Raw genomic sequence first — 20,119 nt, forward strand, 5'->3', positions numbered from 1 at the left:
TACATGGGATCCCAAAGGCACCTTCACCTCAACATATCCTACCCCAAACTTAGGCTCCAAACTTCTCCTCCTGTGGTCTCTCAATAATTAATTACCTACACCAGTATCTTCCTAGTCACCCAGTCTTGAGATCACCATCAGCCTCCAAAATGTCTCTCCGAGGCACTCTCCTTTTCTCCTCCACCGCCACTGTCTAGTTAAGGCTCTTAGTGTCTGGCTAGGACTGCAATAAATTTCTAACATCTGTGTCCCCTTTCAATCTCCTTCCAACTCTTCCTTCAAAATACCTCCAGGTGTCTGATGGGGTCACTCCCAGCTGAGAAGTCCTGAGAGGTTCCCCACCACCTACAGCATAAAGTCCCAACTCCAAAAAATGGCATTCAAGGCCTTCCGCTGTTTACCTCAACCTCCCTTTTCCCTACTCCCACCATCCCCACCCCTCCCCCACTCGCTCTACACTTGTATCACCCCATTTCACAGACTTTTCACTTCTTCATGCTATTGTATCTACTTGGGATGCCTGTTAACCTGTAGCCATCCTTCACCAGGGTTGTGTCCACCAGCTGGACTGAATCTCTCCTTAGTCTCTAGACCTGTGCTATCCACTACTGTAGCCTCTGGCCACCTGTGGCTATTAAAGCTAATCCAAATGGAGATGCACTCCAAGTGTAAAATGTACCCTGGATTTCAAAGATTTAGTAGTTAAAAACATGTAAAGCATCTAATAATATTCTATACTGACTACATGTTCAAATGATGTTTCGAATATAATGGAGTAAAACATGTATTAATTTCACCTGCTTCTTTCCACTTTCATTACTGTGGCCACTAGAAAATCTAAAATTACATATATGGCTCTCATTTATTTCTGTTGGACAGAGCTGCTCTAGATATTCTATATTTCTATGAGCCTTCATTTACTCAGTCCACCAATAATTATGAGCACCTACTATGGGCCAAGTACTCTTACAGGCTCTGGAGATGCAGTGTGAACAAAACAAGGTCCCTGACCTTAGGGAGCTTCCTGTCTGCTGGGGAGGTAGCATTCTGGTGGTGGTTTATAAATGTATCCATTTCTAGATGACTTTGCTTAATATTGAGCACAAAGAACAGTACCAAGTACTAACCACATCCTTTGTCCTTCTCATGCTCTCAGGTTCTCCCAAAGATGACATCACACGTGGTAAATGAGATCGATAACATATTACGCAACAAGCCCTACAGCAAAAAGGACTATAGATCATAAGGCAATGCATGAGCCGCAGGAGCTGCATGGGTAAAGCAGCAGTCTATACAGGCACAGAACGGTGTTACTAGCCAGTGTTCTGAATCACTTAGCAGCCCACTGCTCAACCTCTAGTGTCCCCGGATTCTGAGGTGTCTGCTGTCGCTACCACTGTGCACCTGAATTATGAACACATCTGAAAACTCACAACCAGGAAAATCCATTCTATTTTCTTATCTGGGACTGCAGTCACCTATTCTTACATTGCTCTGTACATCTCATGTTTATGCAAAGGGAAGCATGTGGCGGGGGAAAGACATATTACCTTCAGGCATTTAGTAACTTAAAGAAGGTTGTACAGATATATTTTTTCAAATGAACAACATCCACAGATGCAACGTGGATTGCATCAGAAAGAGTAGGCTGTGTTTACTCAGAAGTCTTGCTTGAAAAATCAGCTGAAACAATTTTACATTTTTTTTTCTATTTTCACATTCATGTTAGCAAGAGTTGTTTTCACTTGTCATTCAACAGAAGTGAAATGCCTAGGTATTTGCTTTCGTTACCTTTTAAATATTTAGTGTTGCCTGGCCTCAAAAATGGCCCTGTATAGCAATTCCTCCAAGGTGGTCTAGTAGGATTCTAATAATGTTATGTCCATTTACATGGAGAGATAGTAAAAGGATGAAGACCCTAGTCTTTAACCAGAGACAGTCTGGTTAATTTATGAAAGGGAGAATTACACTACTATGGAAGCCTAGCTTTTGAATAAAATGTATCTGCAATGAAGTGTTCATTTTTACCTACATTTTCCTAAAACCTGCTTTATACTTTTGACTGCTTGTAGGCACAGCTTCTGCAAGTTTAAATATTTGAGCTTTAAAAATAAATATACACATGCTCAGTTTTGTAAGTAAATCTGTAAAATACCCAGAAAGGCAAATGTTTGCTGTTTAATTAGCACTGGGATTTTACATGCTTGGTGTTTTTGAGACGTTATTAACATGAAAGTGAATCATGGGCTTCGAGAAAAATGCTGTCACTACTCAGCATATGCTGGGTGAAGTAACTTGCCCAAAGAAAAGTAAATGTTAAAGAACTTCCTAATTCCATAATCACACTATGTGCTTTAAACTATATGCATGAAAGTTCTTTGCATGGATTAATGGGGCCTAGCCTTGTGGCACTCAGAAGTTGAGGTATATCCCGCCCTGCCACTATTGGCTACCACTCTCATGAATACATCACTTGAGAAAAACTGACAGTATACTGCGTGTACCTGTAAGGAGGGAGAAAACTTTTTTTCCCCACTTTTAAGGTGTATGTAGAGGGGGGAGGGTCCTCCATCTCTATTTGGACACCTGAGCATGTACGAAATTCTAATTTAATTTTCTGGCCAACAGGACCCCATGTAGAAACCACTGAGACTTACAGAAGAAATGTACTATCAGCTTAAAATGCTATTTTCTGCCATCATTTCCAGATATGTATTTCATGATTAAGTTCTCAATCTTAAAATGTTGTTAGTGTGAAGTACCAACAAATTTTCTTTTTGAGTACTATTACCTGTATTCTAATAGGGAAACAGTGCGTTTTTTACCCAAGAGTATCAGATTAATGATGGAAATGGATCATTTTTCAGTTGTTCATTGTGCATTCAATCAATCCAGTGAACTACTGTATGCATAAATGAGCTGAAGTTGTCTAATTGGAACTGCAGTTTATTTGCTTAGAGTAATAAAAGCATTTGTGCATTTAATCTCACAATTAGTTTTTATCTGATCATTATAAGGCTATATATATATATCATTATAGGAGATATATATATACACACATACACACACACACACACACACACACACACCCATCTTCATAGAACAGGCAGTAACAATCACTTAAATAAAAGTAATGTTGGCAGGTAAGCTGCACTGAGTGATACCTAACAGAAATAGCTTTACCAAAAGATTTAAGTTGCAACCCAAACTTTTTTTCTCTTGTTAATGGAGAAAATGATTAGCAACTAAAGATATTTCTCCTTGGGTTTTAGAAATGTTCTGTACTAAGGTTAAAGCTTCCCAAACTCATTTAAAAGAACCTGCAAATTAAAATCAAATACCAACATTGCTTGGCCATGGGAACACCGAGTTTTATATACAAATCATCTGCCATGGTAAATATACTAGACAAATACATTTCACAGTTCTATCCTTAAGAAAAATTTCCATGCACTCTCATTTTCTTTTCTTTTCTGGAAAGAATTTCCTTGGCAGAGAACATACCATTCCAAAGGGTAACCTGGGTGGCAGCCAGCCACATACTGAAACCTCAGCCAAGGGAAATGAAAACTAGAAGCCCTGTGCCTGGCTTCCCACTTTAAGAACTGCCACTTCATCTTCATCCGTAGTGTGCACCAAGGGTCACCGGACAGATGTCAGGGCTTCAAGGGGCCTTCGCCATCTTTGAGACCACCCCACTCCCTGCAAATGAGGAACCCAGGCCTGAAGAGATTAAAAGGACTCGCCCAAACTCATACTGCAAGTTGATGGCAGAACCAGGCCTAGAACCCAAGTATTTTGTGTTCCAGTCCGGTGCTCTTTTAGGGGTGATTTTTTTAGCTTTAATGCTTTATGAAAAAGTAAGTGTGTGTGATTTTTTAAGTTAAAAAAACTTGGATAGGAATCCAAATTCAGGATCAGTGAAGAATAAGGAAAGGTCAAAGAAATGCAATGAAAACTCATGAAGGCCAATGAGAAGTTCATCTCTAACCACCTCCATGAAAATCAAACCAACCACCCAAAAGACCCTCCTAATCTTCAATGAATCCCCCTACTTGGGAGTCCAAGGAGGTGGGAGATAACCCCTTACAGCCCTTACAAGCATTTGATCAGTAACTACAAAAATGTGCATTTACATGCGTGGGAAATTAAAATAATGGTTAACATGAAATAATGAAATAAAGATGATATACTTAATCACATGGTTCTTATAAAGAAGTCTAGGGAAAATATAAATTTTACAAAGCAAAACTTAATGATACTCAATAAGCAAGACCTTTTGGGAATTCCCTGGCGGTCCAGCCGTTAGGACTCTGTGCTTTCACTGCTGAGGGCGCGGGTTCAATCCCTGGTCAGGGAACTAAGATCCCACAAGCCGTGCGGTGTGACCAAAAAAAGAAAAAACTTAGCAAGACCTTTCATAAGAATTTTGGGTATAAATCCAACCTCCACATTTGTTAACTTCAAACTTGCTTCAAATTATTCTATCCAAGTTAGAATAATATACCATATAGGTCAACCAGTAGATTTTTACTGGCTAAGAATAATTTCAACCCAAGTATTAAGTTATAAATGAAATTGTAACTTATCACAAGGGGTGTAAAAACAGGAATTAAATCACTTTGAATCCCAATTACAGCAAAACCCCTTTTATTTTACTGGTGTTGGATAAGAGGTATTTTTTTTTTTTTTTAAACTCTTATTCTTTTTTTTTTTTTTTAAGGATTTTTCTTATTTATTTATTTATTTATTTATTTATTTTTGGCTGTGTTGGGTCTTCGGTTCGTGCGAGGGCTTTCTCCAGTTGCGGCAAGCGGGGACCGCTCTTCATCGCGGTGCGCGGGCCTTTCTCTATCGCGGCCCCTCCCGTCGCGGGGCACAGGCTCCAGACGCGCAGGCTCAGCAATTGTGGCTCACGGGCCCAGCTGCTCCGTGGCATGTGGGATCTTCCCAGACCAGGGCTCGAACCCGTGTCCCCTGCATTAGCAGGCAGATTCTCAACCACTGCGCCACCAGGGAAGCCCAAGAGGTATTTTTAAGATAAAAATTCTCCAGCAGGCTTTTACTAACTAAGCCAGATCCAGCACATCATAATTCTTTGCACTGCACAGTCTTTCTAGGTGACACGGAGAGTCACGGAACTCTTACCTAGAGAGCTGGGGAAAAGGTTCCACAGCTCCTAAGAGTAAAGCACTGGTACAATAAATCCTTAGTGAAAACTGCAGAACCATCAGAATATGTCTTATAAACTTATACACCAGAATTTATCTGACAGTATAGAAAGTTAGAAACTATTATCAGGATTAAAAACAAAAAGTGCGGGGCTTCCCTGATGGCGCAGTGGTTGGGAGTCTGCCTGCCGATGCAGGGGACGCGGGTTCGGGCCCTGGTCTGGGAGGATCCCACGTGCCACGGAGCGGCTGGGCCCGTGAGCCACAGCTGCTGAGCCTGCGCGTCTGGAGCCTGTGCTCCGCGGCGGGAGAGGCCGCGGTGGTGAGGGGCCCGCGCGCCGCGATGAGGAGTGGCCCCCGCTTGCCGCAAATGGAGGAGGCCCTCGCGCAGAGACGAAGACCCAACACAGCCAAAATAAATAAATAAATAAATAATAATTAAAGGTGCTAATAATTTAAAAAAAAAAAAAAAAGTGCCAAAAGAAAATTTCAGGACCAAAACCAAATTTTGCTTCCTCACTTTTCTACAAATTATTCAGTTTATTAACTCAAGAGGCACTCTATTAAGAACGTCACACTGATGCCCCTATTTCGCCACCCCATCTCAGGTATACTGTATTATAAGAATTTTTTTCCCATCTATACAGGCACTGCCATCTAGTGGCAATTTTTTACCTGCAAGTTAAAAATTACAGGTAAAAAATTACTTGACCCAGCTCTGGTAACAAACAGAAGACACTGATGGTTTGTCAAATAGTCATTTTGTCAAATAAGCAAGCGCAACTGGTACAAACGCCACGCCACCAAACTACTGACCAGTTATTAATCAACAGAAAAAAAAAGTTAAAACATAATAAACTTCTTATGTGCTACACTAACTACTGTGCAGGGTCTTTCTTCTGACTTCCCCATTAACCTCATATTACCCAGTGGTGGCACATGGATAACAATGTACCAGAGAAAAGTAAAGAACTGCAGACTTCTAAAAGCAATGATGAAATCTAATCCTCAGTTGAAGATAATGATGATCTGGGTCACTAGGCAAACGTACTCCTGGCCCGTCTTCATTCCAGGTTCTCAGATGTGACTTCCCAAAACATCCAACAGCATGGAAGTGGAAGATGGACTCCTGGTGAATATCTTTCTATAGTTATAAATGGTGAATATTATTTGCAACATTCACCTTAAATTTAGAAGTGGAAACCAAACATTAAAGTTAAGATTAGCAATTGGGAATATATTTCCTTTAAGATATTGTTTGTAGAAAAGTACTGGATGTGGTCAAAAGCTGACAGGAGTTATCACCTGTGAGTCCATAACCTTTTAAGTGATGTAGGTTCAAGAAGAGCTTCCCAAACTTTTCCAAATCATGGAACATAGAAAAAAATAATTACCTGTAAACACACTGGTTAAAAAATGCAAGAGACTGCTCTTGGCTGGACCCACAAGGTCTAAAGAGATCAACATTTTGTTTACAATTGATAGGAACCTGTGGACTAAAGGGTCAAATTTACAAAAGTCCTCATGGAAAAATGCCGACCAGCACCAAAACCACTGTAATTTCTTGGAGAGTTCTTAGAATTCCAGAACTAAGATCACAAAAATTACTTTGGTCTTTTACACATCAATATTCAGGAAAGAGGTTCTCTTATTGAACATTCCTCCAGTGATGTGAGACCCTGGTCAAGAGAAAACAATGATTCCATTCTCTTAATAGGTCAAACCAACATGGTAGGGTCAAGCTAACCTCCCTGGACATCCAGGACCAAAGCTATAGAGCTGAACAGTGTGTACTTTAATAACCGCATAGGACAACTCTCATATGCCTAGGCACTATTTTTAGATTATTACCTTGGCTGCCTTTCTTCCTTTAAAAAAAAAAAAAGAACAACTTTTCCACAAGTTTCTCTTCTCCAAGTTGGAGAAACTAATGTTTTAACTTTGAGTTATTTCAAATCACAAATTCAGAGACTTGCAAACATGAAGCTTCTGTTCAATCCCCCAGAGGGAGAGGACTCATTCTGGTATTTATGGTTCAAAAAAAAGTTGTAATATTGTGCTTGGAACACACAGAACCAGTTATTAACTTCTTGCTACTATTATAAATAATAACAGCTCAGTCCAGGTTACTGTGACCTCTGACAAGTCAAGGAAACAAGTTATTTTCTTCCCTTGTGATTATAACATATTGCAACACTTTTTGCCTTTTAATAAATGTCCTGGTACTCTGAGTTTCCCTTTCAATTCATTTAATTTCAACAATCTGTCAAAAAAAAAAAAAAGAGCCAATAAACAAATAACGAATTACATTTTGTTGGGTTTTTCAAACCCTCAAACTCCAGACTTACAAAAACAGCTTGTGTGTCTTCCACCCTGACCACCCTGCTACTTTTCCATATACCACAGGCCACCCATAGACACAAAGCCAGGGCAGTGGAGGGAAGCTGACGTGCTCTACTTGGAGCCAGTAGACAGGAGGGCGATGAGGCCCGAGGAAGCACTTATGGACAAAATGTAGTTCCTGTAAGAATTTAATGTTAAGGAAAAATCAACCCCAAATTGGTTTTCAACAAAACAAAAAGAACCCATCTCTTTGGAATGTACTGTTTCCCTCCTGACACTGTCTAATGACAATAATGTGCAGTCCCAATGTCTGCAAATGCAGTTTACAAGAGAGGAGATTATAAAGAATGAAGAACATTCACAGGAAATGTGTTCCAATTTTAAAAAGAAAACACTTGAGACAGAAACCTAGAACACATGATCACAAAGAAAATATCTGAATTCCATTTACCCTGCAGGAAAAGAACTGATCAAAGAACATGGGGAGGAAGAAGGGACTTGATTTCCCCAACCCCCCAACCCCCCACATCAAGAGCAAAGGAAAAATAAGTCTTCCCTGTCTATCAGTGTTTTGGCTACAGCTAGCCTGTAAAAGCAAGGAGGTTCTGAAAGTCTGCAGCTACTCTCAGCCTCAGGACTAGAGTGTTTGGGGCAAACCACTCCAGTATTCCCAGGAGATACAAGTTGGAGGGTGTCTGATATTTTATTACATCAAAATCTCCAACAGTTAAAAGTTTGGCTGCACATTCTTGGATAATACCTTTAATAAATTACCTTAACAAGAGAAGACTGATTCTTGCCCAAAAGCTCAATTTAAGAGCAACCTGAAACACCGTTAAGCATTATGAAATGTGCCAATTTAACTCCACTGCCTATCCACCCAACCCCAAAGCCCCAAAGTACCAGCAGACACAGGGCTCATGCCAGGAGGTAGCAAAGAAGGCAAGTTTGCTTTGTCTCCTTAGAACTTTTTTTTAACTAGGCAGGTACACATCATCATATACGTAAGACTGCTTTGTAATACTTGTTATTTAACATGAAGTCTTAATTCATAAACTTAAAAGAACTTCAAATCAAACCAAAAGCCCGTATTTTAAATGTCCAGAAACTTGCCTAAGGTCATGGTGCTTTTTAAAGGACTGACTCCCTGTGTAGTTTTTTGTTACCAGAAAATACTCAGACAAATCAAAACTAAAACGAACTGTTTCTAGACTTCTAAAAAAGATAATCAACCTTTAAAAGGATACACTGTGGGGTTGAAGTTCTTCAATATAAAGAAGGAAGCAACAATGACCAAGACCAGAAATAGGGTGTTATTATAGAAGATGGAAAATGTTGTAGCTTCATAATCAGCAACTTCATTCTTCTTCCACAAGATTCTGCAGACACAAAACAAGTCATTTAAGTTTTTAAATAGGTACTAAAAATTTTAAATACCACATGGCTCTAGCTCATAGTAAGTTTTTCCGTAAGTGTTCTGGGCAGAATCTGTTTTTAATATTAAATTCAGTCAGCATTGTCCCCTTTTTCCTACTGAAAAAGATATTTCACTGTACTGATGCTCAGGAATTCCTGGTGGTCCTGTGGTTAGGACTCGGTGCTTTCACTGCTGGGGTCCAGATTCAGTCCCTGCTCAGGGAACTAAGATCCCGCAAGCCGCACGATGCAGCCAAAAAAAAAAAAAAAACTTTATCGATGCTCAAGAAACAGTTGCTGGGTATGTTACCTTTTTTCCCAGGCAGTTAGAGCTTTGCAGGAAGGGACTCATTAATTGAAATTAGCTTGGTTTCATCAGCAACTGAAATAGGCATCTTTCTCTAGGTACTCACCGAAAACAAACTTGATGATTAGCAGCCTGACAGGGCTTCCTCAGCTGTCTGAGGCTTGAGACTCTCTACAGTCTACAGATTTCAGCCTTCAATATTTCGCCTTAAGACAAGCCCATGGACAAAGCTAGCTGTGGCATCACAGAAGCAGACTTGTCTGCGACTCTCTTTAGCCATCTTTATTTAATTCAAACTAAGAATCTGCTTGATCATTAGGAGGAGTTTTTAACTTCTGTAAAACCCATTTACTTTTTATTTAATCCTCTTTACACATTATGATATCGTATTAATTTACTAGTACTTTATCAACCTTTTCTTTTACCTCTTCACACAGGCAACAGGAAGTTCCAGGGTGCCTGTGAATAAGGGAGCCTTATTTCCCTCAGTTAATTAACTTTGTAAAGCAATTTACAAAGTTAAAAGAGTAGGTAGGTTGTGACCCATTAGTGGGACATGAAATCAATTGAGTGGATCTGATGTTCGGGAAAAATTAGTGAGTTGAGACCAGCACGTTAAAAAAAAAGGAAAAAATAGAAAAGTAAGTGCATCACATACAGTAGGGTAATAATTATTGTTCTGTGAAACATTTACATGTGTGTATGTAAAAGTGTATTTGGTCAAAGAGTAAAATATATATATATATATATATATTTTTACTGTAGGTCATTATCAAAAAGGCTGTAACTCATTGCCATAGATGTTTTCTCCCCCAGAAAGGTACATTACTCTGGGGCCAGATAGTACCCCCAACTAATCCTAAGGACAGCACTATGGCTAACGTCAGTAGTAACTGCCATGTTTTAGTCACCAAATGTTCTAATCCAAAGTCAACAAGCATGGCTATAAAGGAGCTAAAGGGAAGGTATTAGCATCTTATCTTTGTCAGAAGAAATTTGTGGTCTCTAATACATATGCCATATTTCCTTGATTCTGTAGATACCATCAACTTAATAAATCTTCAATTTGCTATAAACTTTGGAAGAAGTGAAGGACATTACATTAAATGCAGCTATCAACTATAAAACAGTTTCTGATTTCAGAGAAGTTTAAATGTAAATTTAAAAAATATACGTGACTTGGAATTAATACATTATACCATTCTAACAATGATCAAAGAAAACACCAGCCCAGAAATATCCATAGTCCCAACATGGTTTAATGCTACAAAACACTCAGAACAATTGCCTCTGTTTTTAAGACTCTGGCACAAGACCCAGTGAAGACAGGTTCCTTGAGTAGGCCACTAGCATGCCTTTACTGCTGGTGATTAAATTATCACACCTCCACCACAGCACTTTTCCCTAACTCCCCATCATGCCCTGAATCAGAACCATCTTCAAGACATTTTTGATGAAAGAGTGGCTCAATCCTTTAGGTTATCCCAGCTCGCAAAGACCGTGTGTTACATCAGGGTATACACAGTCAGGACTGTCTGACAGCTCTCAACTTTTTCTAGTCCAGCCTGGTTTATTTTGAAAAAGTTTAGGACCCCCAGTTGCCCTCATCAGCAATGGTTCCGCAAAAGCTTCACTGGTAGGAAATCTACTTTGGGAGAACAGTTCTCAAGCAGTCATTTTTCTAAGGAGCACTTCCTAAAACAGGAGAAAAGTTGAGACCAAACTCAACAACTCTTACAATCTGATAATACTAAATGATGGACCGTCAGTAAGTCAAGGAGAAATAACATTCATACCTTGGGACAAAAGTTAATGAATCTGATTCTCCTCTCCTAATTTCCTTGGATAGGTAGAAAAGTAGGTTCAAAAGTGGCATGTAGTCCATATTCCAAATGATTTTAGATAGAGCTTTGAAGATACCCATCTGGGCAGAAAGATGCCGATAAACCTTCTCTTAAATCTCTTGGAAGTAACTAATCCTTTGAGTAAGAAAAATACTGTATCTTAAAGGGAGTCTTGGATCCAGTTATCAGCATCAATAACGAGTACAGACCTGGGTACAACTGTATCCAGCGTGGCCTTTGCAAGAGAATTACAAACAGCAAAATTTCTACTGGTGACAAGAATGAAAATTTTATAATCTTCTGACACTCTGCATTTTATATATCAATAAAACCTCCATTTCATCCTACTCTGAAATACCTGGTCCAGGCAACGGCAAAGAGGTTTCATTTCCAATTCCAACTCTGATCCACTAGTAGAGACTACCTGAATACCACACTGAGAAAGATTCTGAGACACATTCCAGGATCAAGAACAAGTGCCAGACCAAATCAGGCAAGTCTGTAGTGGGCAGAAGAGACCCATCTGCCATCTCTGATACAATTAATCACCTAAAACCTGTAAGACCTGTAAGAGCTTGTAACAAGCATTTTGAAATTTGGGTAACTATGATGTGCACTCCAGTTTAAGAACCACTGTTCTAATAAATATTATAATTCGATGAAAAGGTTAAAAGAAAGTGGTCTAGATTCTCTAATATCTATCCCTATGCAAAAATTTGCAATTAAAAAGCTATGCAGAGGGAGGAGTTGAGTAGCAGAAACTTTAAAGAGAAAAGGCAAAGTAACTATCTTGTCACATTTCTCCTCTTAGGTAACATATGCAATAGATTTTTGCCTAGCAATCCATTTGTATTCCAGTATGGCCCAGCATCCATTAGGAAATGCTTCTTTTTGTTTTGTAATATGTGGTCCCAGAGGTTGTCATGAATCAGCATGATATTCACAAGAGCTGTACATAAATGTTGAGCAATATTTGGAGATATTAATCAAAATTGCTTAAGGTGGAAATTTATTTCTTTGAAAGTGTAATGAATTCTTGTTAATATTTTAAAATAAAAATAACTTTGCAATTCTAAAAAAAAAAAAAAGCTATGCAGAGCCAGAGGTCTTTAAACCTGCTCCCTAAAAAACAGGCCTTCACTGTCATGATTTTAATATTGTGCCTTCAGTTTTATGAAGGATCCATAGGACATAATCATTTCAATAATGTTTTGGTGCCTGTCCAAAACCACTGTAGAAGACACTGTTCATTAAGTTACTCAGTGTCCCTTAAATAAGGATCCACTTGATAAAGTCCTTCCAAGATTCAGTGCCAGGAAAGTTTCTTTTCAGAAGGATTTGCATGCTGCTTCTCATCCGACAATGAAAGTTGGATGACTTTGGATGCTTCCTCTGACACTTGGAAGCTCAGAGCTGAGTTTAGTGCCCAACTGCTGTAACTAATGCTGAGGTCCTTGTTCATCCACCTTTTCTTACTTTTAAACGGTTTCTGATCTTTTTAAATTGTATTGCTTTGTTTCACATGCAATTCAATATTGCAAGTCCCCACAAAGTCTTTCTGGAGAAAAGTGGGATAAAAATTCCATTTCATAAAGCACCTCATAGATACTAAAATTTAAGATCCATGAAAACAGCCTTGACTCATGACTCTATTAAACCATCTGGCAACTCTTAAGCACAAGTTTACTCAATCATTCAGAGACTTCTACTCAGATGTCAGACTGTTTATTAGCCTTCTAACAGCAGCTGGCAGGAAAAATTGGGGGTGGGACTAACAAATGTGGCACAGAATTCGGCAACAGGAGACAAACCTAATTCTTTTCTTTTTCCCAAACCGTGCAGATAACCAAGAACCAGATGTCCCCAGGGAAGCTCAGGAGCAGAAATACCACCACCTAAAAATGCTAACACACAACACAATATAAACTCTTCAGACCCAGAGGGGTTAGGCGATACCCTCAAGGTCACACAGCTACCGAGTGGCAGAGCCAGCACTGGACACAGCTCTGTAGGCTCCTAAATTCCAGCAGAGCAGTTGAGTACAAGCTCTCAAGTCAGACTGGCTGCATTCTTATCCTGGTTTTACCACACACTAATCTATGGCCTTGGGCAAGGTACCCGAGCTTTCTGTACCTCAGATTCCTCAGGTGTAAAGTGGAGAAAACAACAGTACCTACCTCATGGAGCTCTTTGGAGGAATAAATGAACTGTGTACAGCACAAAGAAAAGTATCTGGTGGTAATAAAAACTCAAAAAGTCAGTTATTATTCTCATTACCATGACTTCTAATACCAACGTTTTCCTCAGATAATTCTAATATCCACATGCTCTAAGCAGAAACCAAAAACTTATTTTCTACAAATAACCCCCTTTTTGAGTACCACAAACACTTTAAATAGGGAGCCAAACCTTTCATCTTTTTCCTTCCGAGACATCTTTCTGTTATCAGCTTCAGAAAGTTTCCGAGTCACTTCTTTGGAAACAGCATCCTCCCTCTTCTGTGCTACTCTGGGAGGAAAAGAAAAAAGGTTTCCACATGCTCCAGGAGTGAACATCACACTCTCTCAGAAACACTCTGTACTCATATCTTGTATTGGCAACTGTATACTTTACATTTCAAGAAAATAAGCTGGACAGAAAGTTCCAAGTTTATTACACTGTGCTAGCCAAAAGAGAGGGAGTTCAAGAAACTTCCAAGATGTGGTTTATTAGTGATGTGTTTTGATTTCTGCTTAAAAGGGAGAATTTTCCTAAGTTAGGTATTTAATATGGAAATAAAAGTCAAATGCTATTAACACAGTTTAGTTATGAATCATTATAGCTCCACTTTGTTTTAACTCATAATTTAACTGTTCCACAAATAAATTTGTTAAGGCATTAGCAAATAATACATGATTTCAATTTCAATAAATAACAGGAGAGAAAACTAAGCTTAACAAAGAGAGAATTAATAGCTGTAATATCTTAAAGTAAAGCTTTTAACTTTACTCCAAAGGGGAATTTCACTAAAAAGAAATAATACCACATGGTTAAGGAGTGACCAACAGCACTTTTGGTTAAACGAACTACTGGTTTGAGAGTTGCACCAAGAGATAATATGGAATCAGCCAAAAAAGGCTGGAAGTGTTATTCAAGAAATCAGATCAGAATCTTTAGTGATGAGTCAGATAAAGAAAAAAATGACATAATCCTAAAAAAATCTATGAGGTGAATTTTATCAGATGAGGTTGCTAGTGAAAGAGAGGATAAAATTTAACCTGTGATGAAATACAAAAAGCCTCCCAAAGATTAGACATTTAAATTCAACATGATTTATTTTTCATAATATGGGAGAAACTGATTAGCCATAAACATAGAAAAAGTAATAACTGATCACAAGCAAAATATAACAACTACAAAGTCCCACTAAGAAAACATTCAACACGATACTGAGATGTACTGAAAGCAACAGGATGTGCACCATAGAGACAGACATCTGTTCAATCTATGTTCAGTTACTCAATCCCTCATTACTATGTATATTAAGTTCTGGTCAGTGGACCAACGGAAACTGGGGGAAAATCAGGATGGATTCCTGAAAAGCCCAAGATCATTCAAGGCAATAGTTCTCAACCTTTCTCCAACCACATGAGCTTCTGGGCTACAAATTAAGCACAAATTCAGGCTGGTTTTACCTATATCTCCATCTCTATCTCTCACTCAAGAATCAAGTTAGAAGTGACATTATTAAAAAGAAAACCTTTAGTTAGCTTCAACTGATGTATTTTTCCACAAATTGATAACTGGAGAGAGGAAAATCAGTTTGTCTAAAAAAAACAGGTAAAAGGAAATAAGTTCTGAAACGTAAAGAAAAAAAGGCAGCTAAGAGAGCAGGTAGCTGCTTTAAGAGATACTTTAAGACACTATAATGTCCAACTTTCCCTGACTCATTTTATTATGTAAAAGTTCAGTTCCGCAGGGCAGAGACTCTCATCTCTTAATCTCTAGCAAATCCCAGGCACTTTTAAGTGTTTCCTGAACTTCACATGAGACTGCTTTTTTCTAAGAAAGGCCAATTGATAAGAAATGGACATGGTTCACAGCAGAAACCTTTCTTAGCGGAACAGAGCGTAAAAAAAATACACACACACCACCACCCCCAACTGTCAGGGTGCTGGGACACAGGAATAAATTATTTTCAGAAGAGTTGGCTCTAAGCATCTCTTGGACAAATAGTCAATCATCTGTCCGCATGACAAATCTTCCTGAAGACAATGAACCAGATAACTAGTTAATTTCTCTTGTATGGCTACAATTCTATACTCGCCTAACAGAGACATTAACAACCACACTGTAGGTTTATTACAACTCAAGAAGCCCTACCCTCCATCTCAGTGCTCTTAGAAAACAAACCTCACCAGCGCTGAATGCTCTAAAACAAAACAGAGGTAAATCCAGGGGCCCAGCTCTCAGCCAACTGAGATAAAAAAAATCTTTGCAAACATTTTTAAAATCATGCCACCTTAAAAAAAAAATTCCTATGGGCTCTCTCACCCCCAACCTCTCCAGCACTGCACACAAACATTTATTACACGCCAGACACCATGGCTTACGTAGCACGTATCATATTTAATCCTCACCATCCCACGAGGTACCATGAGTGCTCCCATTTTACAGCTCAAGAATCTGAAGTCTAGAAAGATGAAATGCATGCCAAGGCTCTGCATTTAAGAGAGCAGAGCTGGGACTGGAATCCAGACTGTCGACTCTGAAGCCATTCTCTCCACCACCAACACCCACCCACACTCAGAATCTTGCTGGCTCTTTAAGCCTTAACAATCTTGCCAATCTGTAGGAGTTTTGATGTCAGTAGCAATATTTAATATTACATCAAAACTATGACTAAAAAATAATTCCATTCAGAGAGTGTATTAAGTCAGTAGGTCACTGAAATTTTACTGAACTAAATTAAACATACCATTAACTATTGTAAGGGAAATAAACAAAAGACATAGCAGTTGCCCTCAAGAAGCTGAAAGGAGAAATGAGGGGAAAGAACATGATTTTTGACTCCAAAAAGGCGAATAAAAATGATATGCAGAACAAGTGAAAAAAACACTAGGTCCCAAAGGGACTGAGTTCCAAGGGAATCACAAAGGATGGGTCATGCAAAACGCCCACTTCTGAGGGCTGCGCTATCCACAGATGGCCATGCCTCACAAGGAAGACAGCCCAGGACAGCAGAGGCCGAGATGGGCTGAATCCTGGAACGGAAGTTAGTGAAGAGGGGCTGTCAAGCAGGGAGACAACAAAGGTGACCTGGATTTAGCCGTTCTAGCAACAGCCACGCACAACCTGGACTCCTAAGGGTCGAGAACAACAGTGGAGAGGCTGCTGAGGCCAGTTTCAGCTGCTGAGACCATTTCTGGCCTCCTTACAATAAATCCCTGTTAACTGAGATCATCTCAGTGTGTTTCTACTCATCACTAGAAAGCTTAACACAGGAACAATAAGGACAGTTAAGATTTCTCTGGAAAAGATTCCTAAGTCTTGAAATACCAGACATGTAAGAATGGAAAGAAAGGGAGATGATTCTAAACGAGGGAGGGAACGAGTCACGTTCAAAGGATGACACAAAAGCTGAGTCAGAAGATCTAGGGCCCAACCCTAAAAGACAAGGCCCCACTGGTAGGAGGCAGAAGACTTGCATTCTGGGGCCTGGAAGAATCTGGATTTAATACATTTAGAAAAGAGAAGGCCGTGAAGAGTTGTTAGGAGAGTGACACGATAAAATGAAGGTAGAAATAGAGTAAATATGGTAACCTTTTACATTTTCATATTCTCATAAGAAAAATGCAATTAGCATTAAAAATGTCAGTGTTGAATATAAGAAAAAAAGACCACTTCTTTCACATCCAAAAATTCTACATGGTGAGCCCAGAACAATTCCTTCTAGAAAGAATTCCATTTGACTTCTAAAATGTTACTTTACTTGGTGGGTTTGTTTTTCTGAACCCCATGATTAAGGATGGTACTTAAGTGTTTTAATTCCACCATCAATACCCACTTCCATAGCAGTGTTAGAAGCACTGTCTCTGCTTTTCGGTTAGTTGCTACTCCTTCATACCATTAATGTGCCTCCCCCTCCAAATATACATACATATATATCTCAAAATAGTGCTTATTGAAACCCACACACACACAAATGGTCTTTAAGAAGACCTCCTACTATATAAAAATGCAACAATATATACTTTCTCTTGAGAAATATACTTACTTGTGCTTGAGAACAAATTTCACATTTTTGTATGCAAAGGCTACCAAATAAGTGCTTACTAGGGTCATCACACTATACAGAACAGCAGACTGAATAAGATCCATATGCCATATTCGCCAATATAGCCCTGAATTAAGATAAAAGGGGGAGAGGGGAATACAAAAAGAAACAAAATATTACCAGCCAGTTACAAAAGCCTGCTGAATTAATTATAGCTAAACCTGGTAAAATACAGCCCTGATTAGGGAATCCAATACAGTATAAGGGGAACTTCAGAAGTGTGATATCCAGTAAAACGTTAGTCTCAAGTTTCCCTAGTTGAGAACACTTGAAAAACATAACCTTTCTATAACTGGTCCATTATGAGATTTCTGCTTTAGAGAACAAACTCTGGCTCAACAAAATTACAATTCAGACTTCAAATTTCATTCTAAAGGGTACTATCACGCTAACTACAGGCCATTCCAAAACGCCGTGTGCAGCCCCAAACCAGAGTTTACACGCTGACGTGGCTGTTATCTGAAATCAAGGCAGTGCTCAGTGCAGCCAGTGAACCAAAAGGCTCCACACCACGTTAACTGCACGCTGGGTTTTATAAAGCCGAAAGAGAAACTACATCTGGATCTGACTGTCCAACAACAGTGCAGCAATGTGAGAGGAAATTCACATTCGGGAACCCTGAGCTCTAAAACCAACCTTGGCCAAGACTGTATAGTTTTTCCATCCAAGTAAGAATTCTAGAATTGTCCTAATAGGCTTATTAAAAGGGTTACTACACATTGTAGAGCGCGGGCCCTTGGCACTGGTCCAACTTCTCTCGTCAAACTAGGAAAATAATGTTCTGCGTGAAGCAGTTCTCCTAAAGCTACACTTGTAATTCAGTGCGGGTGTTAATGTCTCTCATCTTAATTCATGAGTTTCTCCAAAGTAAGTAATAAGTTTAAGATCTCGTAACAGCAAACGACAGTTGTAGGGAAAAAAAGCAAATAGCAGGCTATATGCCTAAATGTTAGCATCACAAGATCCTAACCCGAGCGTTAGTTTTAATACTGATTCGGGGCCGCCATCCCGGAACGAGTAACTCACGATCCGCAGGAGTGAGGCCCGGGAACGAGCTAGCGTACTTTTAAAACGCGCCACAGGTGACTTTCCTGGGATGCCGCCCACCACTACCCTGGACCAGATCACGGAGGCCCACAGAGGCTACATGCTGCCCCCGAGGCCAGGGCGAGCTGGGGAGAGCGCGGGCCCCGGCTCACGCCTTGCCGGTCCGCCCGGCCCTGCCACGTCCCCGCCCAGCCCGACCCGCCGGCGGCCTCCCCGCCCGCCTCTCTCCAAGCGCTCACAGATGGGGATGGCGGACACGATGAAGGCGTTCCCGAAGAAGAGCGCCGAGGACTTGGCCGACAGGTTGCGGCTGAAATCCTGCAGGAGCAGGTCCTCCTCGGACTGCTGCTTGGAGCCGCCTTTGGGAGCCATGGTGGAACCGCAGCCGCGAGACGAGAGGGCCAAGTCAGGCCCCGAGCCGGGGGCCGAGCCGGGCAGAGGCCGCTGGCACCACCCCTGCGGCCACCGTATCCGTTAACGACCCGTCAGCGCCGCGCTCGGAGGAGGGAGCCGGCGTTGCGCGGCGCGGGGCAAGCGTCCGCAGGATTGGCCAGTCTGGCGCTGCTACGTAGGTTTCGCGGCATGATTGGGCGAGCGGGCCAGACTTCCGGATTCCTGGCAAACCACGTGACTCGTCAGTTTCCAGGAGAAAGCCGGGACTTGTAGTTTAGTGGGTGCTTTTTTTTTTTTTAATTAACAAAACGTTATTGACATTACACTTTACAGACGCTGGTAGACTCATGCTTTCCAAGCCGTCGAAATTCCAAAATAAGAAGCTCTGAGTCATATGATCATTCATTCAACGGGCGCATGGTTAGCCGGCTCTGTGGGTACCCAGCACTGGGGCGTTGGAAGAAGAAGAGAAAGTATAGGTAGGTAGTATGTGTTGAGCCCCTTCTTTACACAGTCATTATTTCATTAAATATCCCCAAGAATCCTATGATATGCCCATTTTGAGGGTGAGAGACCAGCAATGCTGGTCTCCAGGGAGTGGGATCTTTTCAAAAAAGTAACAGCTTAACTTTGTACAAAAAAGGCACTCTTGCTTATAAGGAACTCATGGTCTCATTGCTGAAGATAATATTTAACATGTGTCCAGTACATTTACAAATTACTACACTTTTATTCCTTTAAAGATTTAGTTGAAATAATGTGGCCTCCAAAGCCATGCTGGGTAAAACAATACTAAGTAAAGACAATATGTTGGCTGGACAGGCCTCTGAAGTTCAGAAAATTGAATATGCTGATTAAAACAACTAAATACCATTAACTCGAATTATCACTTTTTCTTCAAAAATTAATGCTCAACCACTTCACTCTCAGCAAAAGCTTCTTTCATCTACTGACATCAGGCAAAACTTCAACAACCAACTTAACAGATCTGTTAACAGAGATCTTTCTTTCTCACCTTCTCCAGTTGTAATTGACCTTCACAGCTTCCGTTCAAATGGAGCTTTCTGTCTTCAAGCTTTTTTTTTTTTTTTTTTTTTTAAAGGATTTTCTTATTTATTTATTTATTTATTTTATTTTTGGCTGTGTTGGGTCTTCGGTTCGTGCGAGGGCTTTCTCCAGTTGCGGCAAGCGGGGGCCACTCTTCATCGCGGTGCGGGGACCGCTCTTCATCGCGGTGCGCGGGCCTTTCTCTATCGCGGCCCCTCCCGTCGCGGGGCACAGG

The 20,119-nt window shown here is 40.3% G+C and overlaps 2 protein-coding genes across 3 annotated transcripts in view; one reads left to right on the forward strand and one right to left on the reverse strand.

The window, feature by feature from the left end:
* KCNAB1 (potassium voltage-gated channel subfamily A regulatory beta subunit 1) overlaps positions 1–2,894 on the forward strand; it is a 399,751-nt gene extending 396,857 nt beyond the window's left edge. For both annotated transcript variants that reach the window (XM_057546116.1, XM_007164817.2), the window contains exon 14: positions 1,157–2,894. In XM_057546116.1, the coding sequence (XP_057402099.1) occupies positions 1,157–1,246 (90 nt within the window). In that variant the 3' untranslated portion in view covers positions 1,247–2,894. The remainder of the gene's footprint in view (positions 1–1,156) is intronic.
* Positions 2,895–7,403: 4,509 nt separating this feature from the next.
* On the reverse strand, positions 7,404–18,927 carry SSR3 (signal sequence receptor subunit 3). Its single transcript, XM_007164818.3, has 5 exons — positions 18,684–18,927; positions 17,338–17,464; positions 13,491–13,589; positions 8,762–8,893; positions 7,404–7,692 (listed from the first exon to the last, which is right to left on the reverse strand). Exons 1-5 carry the CDS (start codon positions 18,814–18,816, stop codon positions 7,626–7,628), a joined length of 558 nt encoding a protein of 185 aa, XP_007164880.1. The 5' UTR covers positions 18,817–18,927; the 3' UTR covers positions 7,404–7,625.
* Between the last annotated feature and the right edge of the window lie 1,192 nt (positions 18,928–20,119).

This window comes from Balaenoptera acutorostrata, chromosome 4, assembly GCF_949987535.1.
Source record: "Balaenoptera acutorostrata chromosome 4, mBalAcu1.1, whole genome shotgun sequence".
NCBI classification, from domain to species: domain Eukaryota; kingdom Metazoa; phylum Chordata; class Mammalia; order Artiodactyla; family Balaenopteridae; genus Balaenoptera; species Balaenoptera acutorostrata.

What these genes read in the sequence shown, in the direction of transcription:
- SSR3 (XM_007164818.3), bottom strand. Translation starts at nt 18,816, where the DNA reads ATGGCTCCCAAAGGCGGCTCCAAGCAGCAGTCCGAGGAGGACCTGCTC. An exon ending in AAATTTGTTCTCAAGCACAA is followed by an intron (nt 13,590 to 17,337) that starts GTAAGTATATTT and finishes TTTTCCTCCCAG; the next exon opens with AGTAGCACAGAAGAGGGAGG. An exon ending in CGGAAGGAAAAAGATGAAAG is followed by an intron (nt 8,894 to 13,490) that starts GTTTGGCTCCCT and finishes TTGTGTCTGCAG; the next exon opens with AATCTTGTGGAAGAAGAATG.